Source organism: Pteronotus mesoamericanus, unplaced genomic scaffold (assembly GCF_021234165.1).
Source record: "Pteronotus mesoamericanus isolate MK-2021 breed Mesoamerican mustached bat unplaced genomic scaffold, CSHL_Meso_final scaffold_167, whole genome shotgun sequence".
NCBI classification, from domain to species: Eukaryota; Metazoa; Chordata; class Mammalia; order Chiroptera; family Mormoopidae; genus Pteronotus; species Pteronotus mesoamericanus.
In genome coordinates this window covers 26,365,194-26,384,703 of record NW_026555308.1, presented here as the reverse complement: position 1 = coordinate 26,384,703, position 19,510 = coordinate 26,365,194, and the positions used below count along the sequence as shown (strand labels likewise).

Genomic DNA, 19,510 nt, shown 5'->3' with positions numbered 1-19,510 from the left:
TCCTAACCAAAGAACCTAGTCTGGGAATTAAAAAAAAAAAAAAAAAAAAAAAAAAAACAGCTTCAAAGTCTTTGACAATACAACAGCATTTCATATAAACCTTATTACAAATAATGGCCCATATATTTAATGTAAGCTATGTTTACAGTGATCATATGAATTGGTGTCAAATAAATATTCAGGGTCACACCATTTAGAAAATTTAAAGGAAGTTGTTCTTATCTCCCACCTGGTCATCCATCTTTTCTCTTGTAGCCATAGTGGATATTTTAGCCCACATGTGGAATAGCATATGCATCATATTAGCTAATATCTCAATTTAGCCAAAACAAATGGTTCCACTAGATTAAAGAGGAGTTTCCAATTCCTGGTTGCATTCATTATATTAATATAATGCTTTTAGCAGGATTGAAACAATTTACTTTTAAATTTGTCTAATATATCAGTAAGAGTCTAAGATGGGAATCTGATACAAATTAATAAGAGTTTAATTTAAAATCAGAGGTATTTTGATTGCTCCTTGTAAGTACCGTTTGGGGAAAGTTAAAATGTATCAAAGCTATCAGTGGCTGGATAATAGGGCTATATATTTTAATTTTTTTACTCTCTCTGTATCAGTATTTAGGATTTAAATTTAAAAAATTCTCTACTGCTTGTAAATGAAGTGGTTGATTTAACTCTAGTAATTCCCTTTATGCTATAGACATGTCACTGAAAATATATAACTATTTCAAAGGTAGTAAGACAGCTTTTTTAAATGAAACGCATAGGGAACTAAATGTTATAGAAAAGTCAGTAACAAGTCTGTTTGAACTGTGCGGTAAACTCACCACAGTAAGACTGGAATTGGACTGAGAGCCTGGCTTTTAACATTGTAAACTTGTTTCCATGTACTGAGTTAACCTCTAAGGATCTCAGTCTTCTTCTATGTAGAGTAAGAGGTTGGCACTAGATTATTTCCAAGGTTTTTCAGACAGTGGTTCACATCCAGGGTTTCTGTATACTCCCTTGACATCTTCATCCCAACCATACCCAATGGTATTTGTATCCCAACCAATGGTGTATGTTCTCAACACCATTTGTGGGCATCGGTGAGTCTGCCCACCACAGAGTAGTGATTACTTCTAAAAGGATAATTTGTTGTTAAAATACTTTCTTGTATTTTTATAAGAAACCTCTCTCGTGTGTTTGATATTTGAAAGCAATGCCATATTCTGTTTATTAAATTTTTTTCATTGCTGATAAATTAATGTGTCCCTGGTTGTCACAGAACCTACAGTGAGTGTTGTCCAAGGAATATTCAGCAATAATGGGCACCTCATCCAGGATCCATACGACCTTCCAAAGAACAGTCACATCCCTTGCCATTACGACCTGCTGCCAGTCCGAGACAGTTCATCCTCCCCCATGAGAGAGGATGCAGGCAGCAGCAGCAGCGGCAGCAGCAGCAGCAGCAGCAGCAGCAGTGAATGACACCAAAGGACCATCTGGTAGCCACTGGAACCCTTTCCAGAACTGCAATTCAGTTCTTCTCCATCCTCAAGTTTGCCACCTTATGTGAATGTTAATCCACTTGGTAGGCAGTCGCTGGACAGAAACCAGAAAGCTCAAAACTGAGGCTGACCGAGTATAGGGCCTTTTGTACAGGTGGCTTGGAAGGAGATGTCAGTGTGATTTTTTTCCATTCTTGTTAGTTTTAGAACTGCACCCATGAAGCATGACTCACTGTAAAACCTTGGCTACAAGCATGAACTTGCAGAACCCCTTCAGAGACGTGGGTTGCGGTGGGCATTGGTATTATTGCTTGAAAACTAAAGTTAAAATGTTTTCTTTTTCATTTGCATTTTAGACCTGTACCTAGGATTGTGCAGTTTCCCATAAAATTTAGTGTGAATCACTAAACATGTAGAAGAAATGGGGCATATTATTGAGTCCCAATTATCTGTTTATTTCTTTTCAGCTGGACTCAGAGTGGTAGGGATAATATGAACCCAGGAGGAAACATTCTCTCAAGTGTCATAACTGGGTAGACTAAACTCTAGAAGTGGATAGAAAAGTTAAATATGAACACTTTAGACTTCTTTTAGAATGAAGAAATGTACAATTAGAATTATTTTAGAAATACTAGAATTTTTACAGGAATCAATACATGCCAGACAGAGGTGATTTTTCTCTCTGACTGTTGGCCCACTTTAGATCCAGGACTTTATCCTGATCACTGTCCCCACCATATACCATATACACATTCACCACTTGAGATCCATAACATATCAGTAATTATTTCATAAATATGGAAATGAAATAAATTTATTTTTGACAGACTGGATTGAATGAGTGTATAATGATTGGAAAAGGTTGTAAATTTTAAGTGTAAGAAGACACTTAAGTTTTGTAAACCATTAGTAATACATGCTGTAATATAGAATTAGCAGAAAGTTTTTATTAATTTTTCCCTAGAAGTGACTGAAATATTTTTATGCGTATTGAGAAAAGGGCACTTTTCTTTTATTAATTGTTGATTTAGAGAAACTATGCTTAAGCTGGTCTTTTGCATTGCTAATATGACATGTACCCCATTTTTCTTTAATTTGTATTTTCATTTTTAAGTTGTATATTCTATGTTTTGTAGTGTTTGAATTGTTAATGAAAAATATTATATGTTTGTTGTTTCTTTTATTATTGCCACTTATCTTTTTGCCTGATAAAAATGTGTCCCTTCTTTCTTTTGGAGGGAGGAGATGAAAATATATAAATCAAATCTATTAAAATTGGTCATTACTAAAATACTACAGAAACTATAGGTGAATGGCATAATTGAAATAGAAAAGCTTCTTAATATTCCAAAATGGAGTTCTTTGATCTGTGGGTTTTGAGTCTTGGTTAAACCAAGGGGGAAGGGAGTGGGAAGCTATTGTTACTGAGAACCACAAACTGATCTTACTAAAGACCTTCATTCAGGTGATCATATAATTGTCATCCAAACTGGGACACTTCTGAGAGTAAATGAGGGCATTATTAATACTTATCCTGCAATGCGCTCTAACCTGGACTGTTCCAGGCAAACCAGAACAGATGCTCATCCTGTGCATACTCAGCCTGCAATCACACTTTCACTCCAGAGTAGTTGTCCCATGAGAATGAGATTGTGAAGGCTGAAAGACGAAGCAACATAAGAGAGAACAGTGGTCTTCAATCTTTTAAAGTCACCCTATGTGGTGTCCTGCCTCAGTAAGTCAATTAAAAATATGTGTTGTACACCCATTTTGCCAGTAGTATGGCATTGTCCCTGCCAGTCTTCGAGGCGGGTGTCAGGATTTCATGTCACACACCTGCACCTGTGACGATGGTTTGGTCAGGTGCATGATAGAACAGGCACTTAGAGCATTCACTCCTTTTATGGATCTTTCATTTAGGGAGCCCCAAACAATTCAAAAAATATGGAATTGCCTGAAACACACTTGAGAAACAATTGATTTATTCCAGCAGTTAACCACTGCCTGACTCTTCCTTGACAATAGGGTGTAGGCATCTGATGGAGGCACTTGTTAGTCAATAGCCATAAACAGTCCTTTCTGGTAAGAAAAAAATGACATTTCTCCCTTTTTAGGGAGAACCTATTCAGGTCTCCATGGTAAGTTTGTTTCCCTGTTACTCCCTGGGGATAAGTAAAAGAAAAAAAAACACCTGTTTCTTTTCTCATTCTACTATAAGAAGGAAAAAAGGGAAGGGTGGAAGGAGAAAGAGGAGGAAGGGAAACAGAAAGTTAAGTAAAAAACATCGGCAGCAGATATAGACTCCCAAGCGGTACTACCCTCTCTTCCTGAGTGTTCTTGCTGACAAGTCAATTGCTTAGGATGGCTACTGTCCTGAACAAGGGGTTATTACTGATCAGGGTTCACTCAGGACTTTTCAAACATCAGATCACAGCAGTTGGGATATTATAAAACTACATGTTGTATTTGGAGAAGTCTAGCTGAGAAGTCAAAATTTCCTAGATATTTTGATATACTACTAGATCTGTCCGGAAAAAGCCCAGCCATTGTTAATATAATGAGAATGGTTTGTGTGACATCGATGTAACCTGGCAGCCAAGGAGAGTGGACTGGAATGCGCATGTGTGAACAATGATGACTTCACTGTACGAGTCAGTGGGGGCCATAGACACAATTGAGTGAGCATGTGTGCTGTGTGGCCATCGCATTAAAAATGACTGAGTGCGTAGAGCAACGAATCTGCATCAAATTTTGCATTATGTTTGAACATCCCTCCATGGAAACTATTCAGATGATTGAGAAGGCTTTTGGGGATGATGTAATGAATGCAGCCCAGATGAAAGTGTGGCACTAATGCTTCAAAGGTGGTCGAGAAATCTGTTGAAAGTCATCCACGTTCTCAAAGGCTGCAACAAGCAGAACACCTGAGAATGTTGACTGTCTTTGGGCTGCAGTCAACAAGGATCAGTAACTGACAGTGTGAGAACTAGAAGCTGATCTGGAGAATTCCAAAAACTACCGTGTCTGAGACTTCGACATAGGATCTTGGCATGAAACCTGTTGTGGTAAAATCCATTACATGGCTTCTGCTACCAGAGCAGAAGGAACATTGTGCTGCAGTTGCTAATGATTTGATTCAAACTGCTACCAATGAACCAGATTGCCTCAAGAAGATAATAACTGGAGATGAATTGTGGGCCTACAGCTATGATCTCGAAATGAAGGTCCAGTTGTCCCAGTGCAAGTCGCCTGGTTGTCTACACCAAAAGAAGGTGCAGCAAAGTCATAGCAAGATCAAGACCATGTTAACTGTGTTTTTTGATGAGAAAGATGTTGTCCAACATGAGTACACCCTTCCAGGCCAAACAATGAATAAGGAGTACCAGTTCAGTGTTCTTCATTGGTTAAGTGATGCAATATGACAAAAAATGGCAACAGCTATGGGCAGCTGGTTATTGGCAGTTCATCATGACAACGTGCATGCTTATGCATCACTTCTCATGCAGAATTTTTTGGCAAAACATCAAATCACCCAGGTGACTCAGCCCCACTGCAGCCCAGATTTGGCGCCCTGTGACTTCTGTCTTTTCCCCAAACTAAAATCACCATTGAAAGGGAAGAAATTTTAGACTGTCAGTGAGATTTAAGAGAATATGATAGAGCAGCAGATGGCAATTGGGAGAACTGTGTCCCAAGGTGCCTACACTGGAGGGCTGAGGGGTCATTGTCCTATGTACAAAGTTTCTTGTATCTTGTATCTTCTTCAATAAATGTCTCTGTTATTCATATTACATGGCTGGCTACCTTCTGGACAGACCTTGTAGATTTGGTTAAAGAAAGAAATACTTTTGTCAGAATGAGAATTAAAGAAAAGAAAAAAGGACCTGACAAGTTTCCCCCCTGAAATTATTATCTTTAGGAATCATTCCAGATATAACAAATGTACTTTGATGATGATGTAATTCTTCATACACAGTGAGTCTACTCTCATAATCTTTGAACCCATATTAATTTGGGATCCTGAAAATAATTTTCTATATCCTATAGTGTTCAAAGCAGTGAATGATCTTGGTGATGCATGACTTAAGCCATTCATGTAAGAATGTCCTCAAAATTATTATTCTTCCCCGAGTTGATGTAACAGAAAAAATTTTAAACTTGTATTTGTATTTATATATAAAAACATCAGAACTGGCCCAAATGATGGTTCATATGTTTGCTTCGATTGGAGAATGCATTTTTAGTTAATTATATGATAAGGAATATTTCATAATTATTTACCATGCTTGATATAAATTCCTCTCCCATGGTATAATAGTAATGTTAGCAGAGAGTTTAAAGTGCTTAGCACTGTCTCTACAGAAAATTATATTCACAAATTTTATGAAAACCGGCATAGAATTTTATAATAGGACAGTTTTAACCTTTTCCAACCAAATCTATTAGCCTAATGATTCTGTGTTGTGAGAAATGCAAACAACTTGATGAAAATATGATGATCTTGATTCCAAAGAGCCACAGTAGTAGTTGTTAAATTATTGGGATTTTAAAACCATTAACATTGCAAAAATCTCACAAAAGTATCACACTATCATTTAAAATTCATGTTGGTGTTAGAAGTCTGCTTACCCTTAAAATAAGATTAAGTCATAAAAAATTGAGTTTTAAGGTTATGTTTTTTTAGTCAGTAAAAACTATTTATTTGCAAACTACTTACGAAATAAATGTACTTTTGCCAAAACTATATGGAAATTACTTATAAAACAGTATCCCAAACTTTACATAGGGGTTGATATATTCTAGAGTTAGTTACAATTTTTAGTTTTTACAGAAATGATTACCATAAATGACAAGTTTAAGGGCTGTAATTTATATTAGAGCTGGCGTACATTTGGAGCTATATAATATATTTAATGTAGATTTTTATAATTTAAAACTATTTTGATTACTTCATAAGAATAGTTCCAAATAACGCTTTTGAAACATTAAATGGTATTGCATAAATTTTTAACTAAAACCAACACAATATAGTCATTTAAGATCTGCAGATTAATAATTGACAAGTATTAGCTGCAAAGTAAACATTTACAGTCCAGATACATTTTGATTGCCATTTGAAATATAATTTCTAGAAAACAGTAAAATCTTAGATAAATGAGTTTTGTTTAATCTTTTAAAAATTCTTTCTTAAAATCTTTTTCTGTAAATGTAAAATTTATGCCTTATAGCATGCACTAGTATCTTTAATCTTGAGATATCTTTACATAAAACTCCAGCTCAACTCAAGATCAACTCATTACTTCCCAAAGTCCATGTAGGGTGAATCTATCTTCTATTTCTCTGTTGTAAGGCCCAGTTCTGATAATACAAAAATTCACAATCTTGTTGCTTATTGCCATCAGCAAAGTAAGTCACAAAACCTTCTGGGTGATCATGAGAATCTATTTCTACATCATCTTGAATTTGTGCAACTTTCAGAACTTCAAGTGGCTGTGGCTCTTCTTCCATCTCATAATCCACTCCAAATACAGGACTAGAAGAATGGATTTAATGAAGTGAATTGATTCCTTAACGAATGCTTGTAGTTTTTCCACATGATCCATTTTAAAGTCAAGAACATATCCTCCACTGTGCTGAGAGTTTTCAATGACAAGAGCTGAATCAAGTTTTGAATCTCTAATGTTTATCGAAGGAATTTGCAGATATGGTACACTGACATTAAAACTGTCATTCATATTTGCATGCCACATAATTCTCACATTGGTAATAAAAAAGGTTTGTAAATTTCTCTGATCTCTGGATAAATTCCATACTTCACTGATTTTATAATATACATGTTCTTGTGGTAATAATTTTAGTTGTTTATTTTGAATTAGTGCACTTCTCAATTTAAAATCACAATACATTTTAGAAGTTTCCTATGCTCTGTGTACTGCAATCTCAGAAGTAAAAGTCTAGAATTTCCAGGAACCATATTTGTAAACATAAGCTCAAAACGAGTACTATTTCACTTTGTTAGTATATAAAAACTCCAGTTTGGCCTCGTAATTTAGTGTTAGCATCTTTTGCTAGAATATGCAATATAAAGCTGTAACCAGTAGAAAGATTGACTCTGGGTAATGCCAAAGAGTGCAAGATAATTCTTAAATTTGTTACTAGGAGTCCACCTCTATGTCCATTATATCCTTTAGTTCTTCAATTGAATCTAAAGAATAAGGACTTCTCTAAGCCTTGTTTTACTTGTGGTGAGGACACGTTGAAGCGGGCACCCTGGTCTTCCCAAAGCACCTCCCACACCGATGTGGCCGCTCGGGTCCACGCTGGGTCTCCCCAGAGAGGTGGAACTGAGGTTCCTTTAAAAAAAGAAAAGATTTTTCTATCTCTGGGTAATGCCTTTATTATACAAAATAAAGGCTCTATGTCATGGGAGTGTATATAGATATGCAAGGGTGAATCACACGGTGTGTGTGGGTACTTGTTCGTTAACTGAAGCTGGATGGCAAACTGCCCTAAAGGGTCCTCTTCAAATTGGTGTTTGAACATTGGGTCTGCTTATTCAAGTTTAGTATTTAGTCCAGGCTTCATTTTGATAGGAACAAATTGCAACATATATTTTAAAAAGGAAAAAAATTAAAATACATTAAGATTTCTTGGTTATAGCAAAGAAAAAAATGCTTTTGGTGTTAAAATACCTTGTTTTCAAAGATGATAAACTTTCATCAGTATTAGCCTACATCATCATTTATATCATCAAATGAGTTATAGATTAATGCAATAAATTTTTAATAGAAAAAAATTTAAAGCAGTGTTTATTTCTATGTTTCATTCTATTATTAATTAAATAGAAGAAAAAAACTTATGATCCTACTGGAAAAATTGATGTTTTTTTTAACGTGTGGCCTCATAACACTTTATATCTACATTAAAAAAACAATTATATTTTATTATATTTAATTTCTTGTGTATCTGCTTTCCCTTCAGACTTCTTGTTCTTTAAGGACAGAGGCAACATTTTATTCATATTTGAATCCCTGGAACCCAGGTTAATGGCTGATAGGTCTTCTGTAAATAGCTTTGGGTTATCTTATATGAATTTGCTTTTTATATCTCAGTAGCCTATTAATGCTTTCTTTTATAATTAAAACATTTTTGAAACCTTCACTTTATAGCCCAGTGTTCTAGATATCAAATATGAGTAAAACGTTGCCTTTTCTCTCAATAACTGTTTGTTGGCTGAGAGTCTGAGTGGCAAGCGCAGTTGAGAAAGCAGCGAAATATAAAATATGAGCTATTTTTCAAGTAGATCATTATTATTTTTTATCAGGGAAATAAAGCATCTTAGTAGCTGTGTGACTTTTGTTGGTTACTTGACTTCTCAGGGCCTTGGTTTCTATATTGTATTATGCTGGAAATAATAGTATCTATTTCAAGGGATTTTGTGAGAATTTAATAACTTTATACACACAAAACGCTTCAGTGCCTGATGTGGTAGATAGCTGGTAAATGTTAGCTATATAACTCTTATGAAAAATTAGCTAATAATATGACCCATTTTGCAATAACCAGATGAGTTATGAGGCTGGTAAATCAGAAGTGAGCATTAAATGAATATTATAAAACCTACATGTCCATGTGACCATATCCTAATCTATTTCTGTGCTATAAACAATTCCATACATATTTTATTTCTGGAGTAGTAATTTAGGAAAACAATAATAATATAATTTCATCTTCCCATAATAGGTTATCTTCCTAAGAATTGTGAATGTTTTTAAAATGTTGGGATTTAGGATTCTGGGAAGAGGGGGGCCTGGCCTTGCATTCCCATCTGGGCAAACACAGCTGTCCAGAAAATGTCAGAGGCTGACCCTGGCATCCTGAAGAGGTTCCACACACAGACAACAAGTCCTTGAAGTGAGATGCAGGTAGAGGGTAAAAGGGAGTTGCTGGGGCGGCTGTGGGGAGGGTGTATGGGGAGAGCCAGCTGACCTGGGAAAAGCACAAAGAGAAAGAAAGGGCAGAATGTCTCTGTTGTTTGCATTTGCAGTAAGGAGAGAGGCTGACTGTCCCTTGCATGATGCCGTCTCAGGAGGGGCAGTTTCCATGGTGGGCTAAGATTCCAAGGTTTCCCTACTTGGACTTGTGACCTGAGAGGCCTCCGTTGCTTACCTGAGCAAAGGGGCAAAGGGGACCACTGGCTGCCCCCTGAAGGAAAAATCCCTACTCTGCCTGTCAATGCACAAGAAAAAACCAGGGAGATCCACGGGCATGTCAAAAAGTAGCATGAATCGGCAGAGAAGGATCACAAACCTCTTGAGGGGAACATTGCAGCTCAGGTAGAAGGAAAAGCTAAATTGGAAAACTACGACAAACCTCTATTATGGAATTGGAAGAAAAAGGAAACCTCGATGAAATATAATTTAATCTCTTTGACGGATATAATTATAGGACCAAGTAAAGTGTCCTGGAACTGAAAAATACTGATTTCTCAGTTAAAACATTTGATAGAGGAATGTGAAAACAAAAAGAGTCTGGTAACTGCTGAGACTGAGTTCCTATTTTGAAAGATGAAATACAATCAAAAGTAAAATCCCAAAGGTGATAATCATGGGTGAGAAAAACAGGAAAGACCGATCCAGAAGGACAAAAAAAGGAAACCATGGAGACATAGTAATCAAATAAATAATAGAAGAAATTTTTCATAAACTATGCCCTTCCCTAACGTGAATCTTTCAGATATTCCAGTCTGTCAGATAGAAATGGGTCTACCGGGTTAATGAACCAGAAGGAATGAAAAAGTATGGAGAAACACAGCCTAGTGATATTTCTGAACTCCAAGGATAGAAAAATAAACTTAAAATGATACAAGCAGAATTGACGGGTTGTTCCAGAGGAAAGATAATTAGATTGAGTAGAAAAAGTGCAGGGTAGGAAAGGGCAAAACTACCTGACAAATTGGTTGTGTAGCTGCCCGCTGTGCTCCTGCTGCAGCAGCTGCCCCTCTGCCCAAGACAGCTGACTGCTGGGTGGTGACTGTTAACGAGCCCCCATTCCATTCTGCTTGAAATCTCTGGCCCAATTTGCACAGCTGGGACGCATCCGTGGCAACTGGAGGAAGAGAAAGGGCTGATGTGATATACTGGCACAGGATAAGCTACAGATCCCAAAGCACCAATTTATCTTTTTTCAAAAATTGAATTGTTATCAAGGAATCAACAAAAGTGTGATCAAAATTAGAAGCCTTGAACAGCAGCCAAGATGAGACCATAATTTGCTCCCGCTACAAGCTCTTGGCTGATGGTGGGTTTACTTCCTCCTATGTTGACGGCCTGGACTTCCTTACTGATGATAAAGCAATAGGAAAATCCACCTATGCCACAAAGTGGCCATTCTGCCATGGTATATTTGATGATTGACATATAATAGATTAATGAAACAAGATCTTACAAATATCTAAAAGTAGAACTTGGAAGTCCATTAATTATTTGTAAACTCTACTAAAAACTCCGCAAACAGAATATACTGCAGAGTTAATGCTTGAGCCTTTCTATTTTCTAGGCTTCTACCTAAATATGTAGGCTAGTTTCACTTTAGCTGCCTCTTCCACATTAAGACAATTAAGGGAACAGACAAGAATGCTGTCTTCTCTGAGGGTCTAGCGGTGATCAGGGACTTAAGATATGCTTCCCTAGTGTTTAGAATAGAACTCTAGATGTCATACCGAAGTTAAGGGAAAGAACTCAGTGACTGTAAATGAAAGCCAAAGTTTATGGACACAGTAGTTATTACATATTGTATGCCGGTTAGGGGGCTCAATGGTGGCTTCCTTGCCCGCGTTCTACCAAGCAGTTCACATCACAAAGAATGATGAAGAACGTAGAGCTGGTATTTGCCATCATGTTCCAATGTATAGAGTCACCTTGTAAGATTGATTTTATAGTTACTACCTATTTCATATGAAATGCTGGTAAACCTGGTTTGATAATAATATATTTTTACACTATACAAAAATTTATTCAATGTATCAACATGCAAATGTAGGAAAAAAGCCTAAATGATTATTTTGCTTCAGATTAAACATCTAAATTTTTTAAATTTTTTATTCTTAAATCATGTTTATTCTATTACAATTATTTCAATTTTTCCCTTATGCCCACCTCTACCCATCCCACCCTGCCTCCCTATCCCACAGTGAATTCCCACTCTGTTGTCCATGTCCATGGGTCATTCATACATTTTCTTTGTTTAGTCCCTTCTCCTTTTCACCATTGTCCTCCTCCCCTGTCCCCTCTGGTCACTTTCAGTCTGCTCCATGTATCCATGCCTGTGGTTTATTTTGTTCATCAGTTTATTTTGTTGAATAGATTCCACTTATAGGTGAGATCCTATGATATTTGTCTTTTACCAACTGGCTTATTTCACTTAGCATAATATTCTCCAGTTCCATCTATGTTGTTGCAAAAGGTAAGGAGTGTCTTTCTTTCTTTCTTTCTTTCTTTCCTTCTTTCTTTCTTTCTTTCTTTTAAAATGCAGATTGATTTTATTTATTTATTTTTTAAAGGTCAAAATAAATTATAAAATATTAAAAAATTTAAGTCCATTATAAAGTCTCAGCAATTAAAACAACATGACACCAGCACAGAAATAATCAAATAGATCAATGAAATAAATAGATCTAGAAACAAACCTATATACTAACAATGTAACATATGATTAAATTGATATTTCAAATTAATGGGGAAAATAAGGCTTATTCAACAAATAAGGTGCATGGACCACTATTATGTGAAATAAAACAAATATAGAGCCCTATTTCATACACTATACAAAAAATATCCAGGTGAGTTAAAAATCAATATGTAAAATCTAAGGAGTTTTAGGAGAAAATATGAACTAATATTTTTCTTACCCTTAAGTAAAATATTCAAACCCAGAAGCTATAAAGTAAAATATTGACAATATTAAACTTTTAAGACTATATAGTAATATACATATAAAAAAAGTTAAAGGACAAGTAATAGAATAGGAAAGAATTTGCAACACATCTAAGAAAGGGTTAATAGTTCTTTTTATGGAAAAAATTCCACAAACATTTAATCAAAAATGATTAAAGAATACCAAAAAGTAATTTAAAGCTTTTTAAAAATAATAGAAATAGGCAAGAACTATACAAAAACAGGTTTAGTTTCAACAAATAATAAAGTAACAAAATAACACATCATTGTCACAATCAAGTTAATAAGTATTAAAATATTGGTAATTAGCAAGTGTTGGTGATTGTGAAAGGAGCTGGATATTCATAGACTCTTTTTCTTCATCTTCTTAAAGCAGTCCCTTTAGCAGATCTTATAATGCTGGTTTGGTAAAGGTGTATTCTTTTAGCCTTCTTTTATCTGGGAAACTCCTTATTTTGCCTTCCATTTTAATGGAGAGCCTTGCTGGGTAGAGCAAGAGTCTTGGTTGCAGGCCTTTGCTTTTTTTCATGATTTGGAGTATTTCTTGCCATTCCCTTGTGGCCTGTAGTGTTTCTGTTGAGAAGTCAGCTGTGAGCCATATCAGAGCTCTCTTGTAGGTTACTAGTTGTTTCTCCCTTGCTGCCTTTAGGATTCTCTGTTTGTCTTTGATATTTGCCATTTAAATTATGATGTGTCTTGGAGTGGGCCTCATTGGGTTCCTCTGGAATGGGACTCCCTGTGCTTCCTGGACTTGTGTGACTTTTTCTTTCCTCAAATTAGTGAAGTTTTCCATCATTACTTTTTCAAACAAGTTCTCTATCCCTTCCTCCTCTTCTTCTCCTTCTGGTATCTCTATTATATGGATATTATTACATTTCATGTTGTTCTGCATTTCCCTAAATGCCTCTTCATTCTTTTTGTGTCTTTTTTCCTTTTTTTGCTCCTTCTGGGAGCTTTTTTCTACCTTATACTCCAGCTCACTGATGCAATCCTCTGCATCATCTAACCTGCTTTGGATTCCTTCTACTGTGTTCTTCAATTCAGAAATGGTATTCTTCATTTCCTCTTGTCTCTTATTGATAGTTTCTATGTCCTTTTTCATGCTGATATAGTTTGCAGTAAGTTCCTTGTAGCTTCCCTGTAGTTTTTTTATAATTCCCTCTGAGCTCACTAAGCTCATTGAGCTGCCTTAGAACTGTTGTTTTGAACTCAGTATCTGATAGTTTATTCTCCTCTATTTCATTTAGTTCTCTTTGTGGGGATTCCTCCTTGGACTGGGAGGTGTTTCTTTGTCTTCCCATTATTTGTAAGTTTTTTTTTTGCTTCTGTTTCTTAAACTGGTCTGTCCTGATTTCCTGACTTTGTGGTGTGAACTTCTATGGTAGGAGATCACTGTTTTTTCTTTCTGAATCTTCTTCTGATGATGTCAGATGTTGACCCTGTGTGACCTGAGGCAGTCTGTTTGAGACTTCCAGGAATACACTGTCTGTAGTTGTCTCCCTCAGCTGTTAATCTAGTCACTCTGCACTCAGCAGGCCAGCTTAGACACCGCAAGGTAGGGCAGAGTCCCTCCTGGGGACGGGGTTATTGGGTCCTCTCACACTGCTGTTGCTCAGGGGAGTGGTCTGCCTGAGCCAGATGGCTGCTGCCATATGGGGGAGGAGTCAGCACCTAGATCCTGCCAGCTACTCTCTCCATTCTCTCCCCAAAGCCTCCATCCCTAGTCTCTCCTCAAGTGTCTCTAGACCACTCTGCGCCCCCTTTAACCAGGGGTCTGCTATCTGTGGCTGCCACTCTGTACTCAGCAGTCAGGCTTTGGCACATCCGGGCCAGGGCTGAGTCCCTCCTGGGGCAGGGCTGTTGTTTCATCTCATGCTACTGCCGCTCAGAGGAGTGGTCTGCCTGAGCAAGATGGCTGCTGATGAATGAGGGATGAGTCAGCATCGGGATCCCATGGCTACTCCCTCAGTTCTTTCCCCATAGTCTCCATCCCCAGTCTCTCCTCAGGCATCTCTAGACTTTGCCGGAGCCCAGGGTAAGTGGCTGCAAATAAAAATCTATGTGTTGGCCCTTTAAACAGCTCTTTGTGTCTCCAGCCACCTGTCTCTGGTAGAGAACAACCCTGCCTCTTTTTGCAGCTAGTAGTTGTCTGTGTACTTTTGGGACTCTGGTGCTGAGGCTAGAGATCCGTGCTGATTTATACCCCGCTCATCTCAGGGGGATCCAACCGGTTGTTTCAATATTCTTCTAGCACTGCCACCCATGGGCACCCCGCCCATCTTCTCAAGTCTCTACCACACTTCTTAGCAGTTAGTTTGTGTTAAAGCTGATTCTTCTGTCTGTCTGAGGTTATAAGGCTCCTCTCTTGCTATTGTTCAGTTGTTTGTTCTAGGTGATTTCTCCACAATTTAGTTGTAATTCTAGTTTTGCATGGGGAGGAGATCAGTGTGACCTCCACTCACTCCTCTGCCATCTTGATTCTCCTCTAAATATCTAAATTTAGTGTGTAACAATAAAGAAGAGGATTTTAGTTCTTTCTGTGCCCTGATGTTTTGAATATTAAAAATTATTTAAAATTGTATAAAATTTAGTAATTGAAGATAATAATGCTTGAGGTATACACATCTAAATATACAAAAACATTTTTATTTTTCACACTTATACTTTGAAGAGAAAATACAAAAGAATACTGTTGCTTTTAAGGAAAATAATTTAAAAATTTAAATATCTATGGTCTTACCTATATGTTTATGGGATTCTAGTTATTATCATCCTTAAAAATTTACTATCCCAAAAAATATTGGGAAGAACTTTTCCTAAGTAAATGTTTTTGGAACTAAGAAACTAGTATAGATTGAAACTACTTTCAATGTGTTTATCTAGAACATCTGTTGGCTCTTGAGCTGGTGGTAAGTGGAAATGAAGTCAATATAAAGTGAAAGTTGTGTTAGTTTGTATGCAATTTTTCTTAGTTAAAGGGAGCTAAAATAGTGGGAGCTGATATACTGGTATAATGTTCAAAAGGAAGACAGAAAGCTCCAGTCTTGGCTGCTGCTCAATCATCACTTCTTGAGGAAGGCCTTTCCTGACCAACTGTGCAGGATGGAATTATTATCCTGTATCCTATTACCATGCTTGTCTCCTTCAGGTTTAGTATCTGGAGATATCTTATTTTACCTTTTTGTTTATTTATTTTTACTCTTTCCAAATAGAATGTAAGCCCCATGAAGGTTAAGATGTTTTCTCTGTATGGTTCACTGCTGTATCACCAGAAACACTCAATAGTATCTGCCACATGCCAGGGTTTTGATAAATGTTGATTATTTGTTTGAATGAATGAATGAATGAATGAATGAATAATGGCTTGTGCTAACTTTGGCAATGACAGTTTGGCTTTGTTCTTCCTTAGCATTCTTCTTAGATGACTTGAAATTGTTGCCCCTTCTGTCGCATCCTACAATTGCAATAATTTATGATGAGAGCTACAAGTTCAGGAAACTGGCAACCTGAGGGAATATAGGATAACAAGAGCATGCCTGTCTAGCAAAATATTTTCTTCTTTCACTTCACAGCTAGCATGAGTTTTCTGATACTTTAAAAACAAAGCCAGGAGCCCCAGCTCCAGAGGTGTTGAATGTCTAATATTTCCATTGTATTTTTCAATAGATATTGCCAGGAAGTGCATTTTAATTGGAAATGTTACACTTGACATCTCTCACTCTTTGCTCCCATGAGCCCTACATTACAGCCAAGCTGTACTAGTTGCTAGTCTTCATTCTCCCCCATCTTCTTCCCTGCACTTCCCCCCTCTCTGCCTCTGTCCCTGTGGCTACCCGTGCAACATGTGCACCAAGGTCATGCTTTCAACAGGCTGCTCTCAGTCAGTGATTGAGTGCTAGGGGAAAGCTAAGGAAAACTCTCTTCTGCAAAATGAGGAACTCGTTTGACAGATGTCTTTGGCTCAAAGACTCCCATGGGCCTGACCTAAACTTCCTCAGAACTGCACTTGCAGTTACAGACTCTTCCTTTCCTCTCTTCCTCATAGAACCAGACTGGCATTGAGCCACAGAGAATACACAACCCAGGTGTACCTAGGTAAAAATACACCTTGTGGAATCTGCTCCGTGGGAACATCTGTGTGGTCAGCTTTAAGGTGACACTCTGGTTCTCTCACTAAGATCCAAGGCCCTGTCCTTTCCTTAGTTTCAGCCTGGTGATCCTAGCAGTGCAGTGTCACTGTTTAACAAACAGCCCTCCGAAAAACATTGAAAGGCACTGATTGGTAGCAGTTTCCCATTTCCATGGTGTAAGTACTTCCACCATGGCCAATTTGAAGCCACAAACATGATAACACTGGGTGCACAGTTAGGGAGAGACACTCAGTAGCACACCATTACATAGTATCTCCACAATATAGACCCAATAAATGTAAATAACATCAAGGGCATAACTAATAGAAAAAGGTGGTAAAATAATTAAAATTGATGAATTTTAAGTATTACTTTTTAAGCTGTAACTTACTGAATTGTAAATTTATATACCTTAATTTTAATAACGGCCATGTTTAACAACTGGCTCACAAAATTCCTGCAAATTTAACAGTTGACTGGCTCTCAACAAGTCCATATGAGCTGCTTCAGCACATCATTGCATTACCACAATGCTGATTTCTGATTGTCATGCAGGGGACCATGATCTCGAAACACTAACATCAATTCACACAAGGAGCTCAGAGTACATTTCCTCCTATCTTTTAATTTTACATACAGAAAAACTGAGGCCCATTAAGTTTATACATCAAACAAGAATTTATTTACTGAAAATACCGTGAGCTGTGTCTTTTCAAATGTAAAGATTTCCAATGTACTCATTTTACCAGAAAAATGATAGGAACTGGATTCCTTCTTTCTTAAAATCTCCTCAGACTAATTTGGCTGTGGACTCCTCCTCATTAGTAGCTTCTCGGCAAAGCATTGAGTTGAAGGGTGACTTTACTCAAGGGTCCTGGGTTTCTCATAATATATGAACTCTAGCATGACAATTTATTAATGAATTGCCATTCAGGAAAAAAGACACACTTTTGCACAAAGCAATTTAATGATGCTGTTGTTTATAACTATACACAGAATTCCTTAACTTTGTAATAGAACCCACTGGACACTTTTTCCAGGATGGATGCCCAACTAGTAGAGACCATTAAAAATGGATGGCTATGTTATAAGAAACACATCGACTCTTCATAGTACATTAGTTTGAAAAAGATTCACTTTAATATTTCTATTCTCTAAATAGCAGGGCATTGATAAAAGCAATGGCTGTCCTTTAATGCTTGAATAATGACAGCAAAATTATTTTTTTTAAGTCCTGAATATTTTATTTGTATTGCAGGTAGATTTTATTTCTGGCAGAAAGTAAACTAGTGTTGAGTCACTAGGCAAAGGTAATTTTAAAACACCAGAATGTAAGGCAGGAGTTTTCTTACATGTCTGAGATGCTAAAAGGAAATCTTGACAGCTTAAGCTGAAATGTTGATCTCTAGAAAGAATATATTATTTAAAAAGTGGAGGAAAGGAATGAAAAAGGCTAGGAAAAATAAGCAGAGGCTCAAAACATTGCAATTTTCATTTGTAAAGAAAAGTATTAGGTGCTTACCAATGAATACCCTTAAACTTAGAATGAGGAACCATGTGGCTATATTAATTACGAGAAAATGCCTTTTGGTTATTAAAAGAGTGTCATTTCCCTTAGTAGGGTAACTGATTCTTGTATGAACTCAGCACCTGATATATATAAATTAGATCTCTATTACATGATTTTGATTAAATAAACAAATGTAACATTATATACTTAATTAAATGCTTTTGACACTTTAAAACCAAAAGTCAGTATTAATATACATGAATAGTAAAGTCACGGTGCCATTTAACAGAACCTTAAAGACTAAGTATAACCTATGAAGACATCCTCATGTAACACTATATATTATATAATACAAGACAAATTTCCTTTTTGAGCGTTACTGGTTCTAAAGGCAGACTGAATTAAGCCAAGACAGCCTCTCAGACTAATCTTGTCACCACCCAAGGCAATGACTTCAAGGAAAACATTTCCTTTGGTGTTGCATCCTGAATTATTCACTTTTCAAAAACTAGACTCCTTGCTTTAGAGTCAAAGCTCATATGTTGTTAGAAATTGGTTCAGAGGCTAAGGGAAAACAAGTTCTCCAGGGAAAACCTCAGAGGAATCAGAGAAAACCAGCAACTGCTCTGAGAAGCTGTGGCCCTTCCTCTAATGACAGAGCTGGCTGGTGACTTCAGCCCTGAAGGGTGTGATCATCCAGAACCCACATCCTCTGGTGGCAGTGGATTTCTTCTTGACATTTTTTACTCACAACTGTTCTCAGTTTCTTGTTACTTCAAGCATGCAAAAGTGGATAATGTTGCTTGTACACAGCCATTACTTTGTTGATTAGAACAGAAGTCTTGCAGCATTCTTAAGCGGAACATAAAGACAGATGTTGGCTTGATTTCTCTCTGCTAGTCTATGGAGGATCATTTCACCCTTCCTTGAACTCCTCCCCACTTCCCTCACATCCCACCACCCAGAGACTGCAGCATGGCTCCCAAGCATTGCTTTATCATGCGAAGAATATTCTGCTCTTGTACTTAAAGAATTCTGATCTCACTTAATGGTTAGTCACCGTCATTGATTAAGTCTCCATATTTATTTATTTTGCCCCCTCTCACTACATCTTATTATATTCATTGTCCATTTTTTGCAGTGCTATGGATGAGTCTTTTGTTGTGAACTGCAAATTCTTTCTAAAATTGAGAGGAATATACTTGAAATGATATCCAAATTGGTATCATTTGAAAATGGTAGAAACAAGAGAAAATGTGTAGTTGTTCAGATTGGTCACAGATTTCCAGTTTTAATACTTTGTGTGATCTTGATCAAGGTAATTCATTTCACTTGACTCTAGTTATTATTCACCTGAAAAATATTGACATTGTTTTCCTAATAGCATTGGCGTAGCATATTATATTTTAAAACTTCAACTAG

The 19,510-nt window shown here is 36.9% G+C and overlaps 1 protein-coding gene and 1 pseudogene across 1 annotated transcript in view; one reads left to right on the top strand and one right to left on the bottom strand.

Annotated features, from left to right (window-relative positions):
* MEGF10 (multiple EGF like domains 10) overlaps positions 1 to 2,604 on the top strand; it is a 166,181-nt gene extending 163,577 nt beyond the window's left edge. Inside the window, exon 25 of the mRNA XM_054589877.1 lies at positions 1,271 to 2,604. Within this exon, the coding sequence (XP_054445852.1) occupies positions 1,271 to 1,473 (203 nt within the window). The 3' untranslated portion in view covers positions 1,474 to 2,604. The remainder of the gene's footprint in view (positions 1 to 1,270) is intronic.
* Positions 2,605 to 6,781: 4,177 nt separating this feature from the next.
* Positions 6,782 to 19,510, bottom strand: part of LOC129083519 (Bardet-Biedl syndrome 5 protein homolog) — a 49,896-nt pseudogene continuing 37,167 nt past the window's right edge.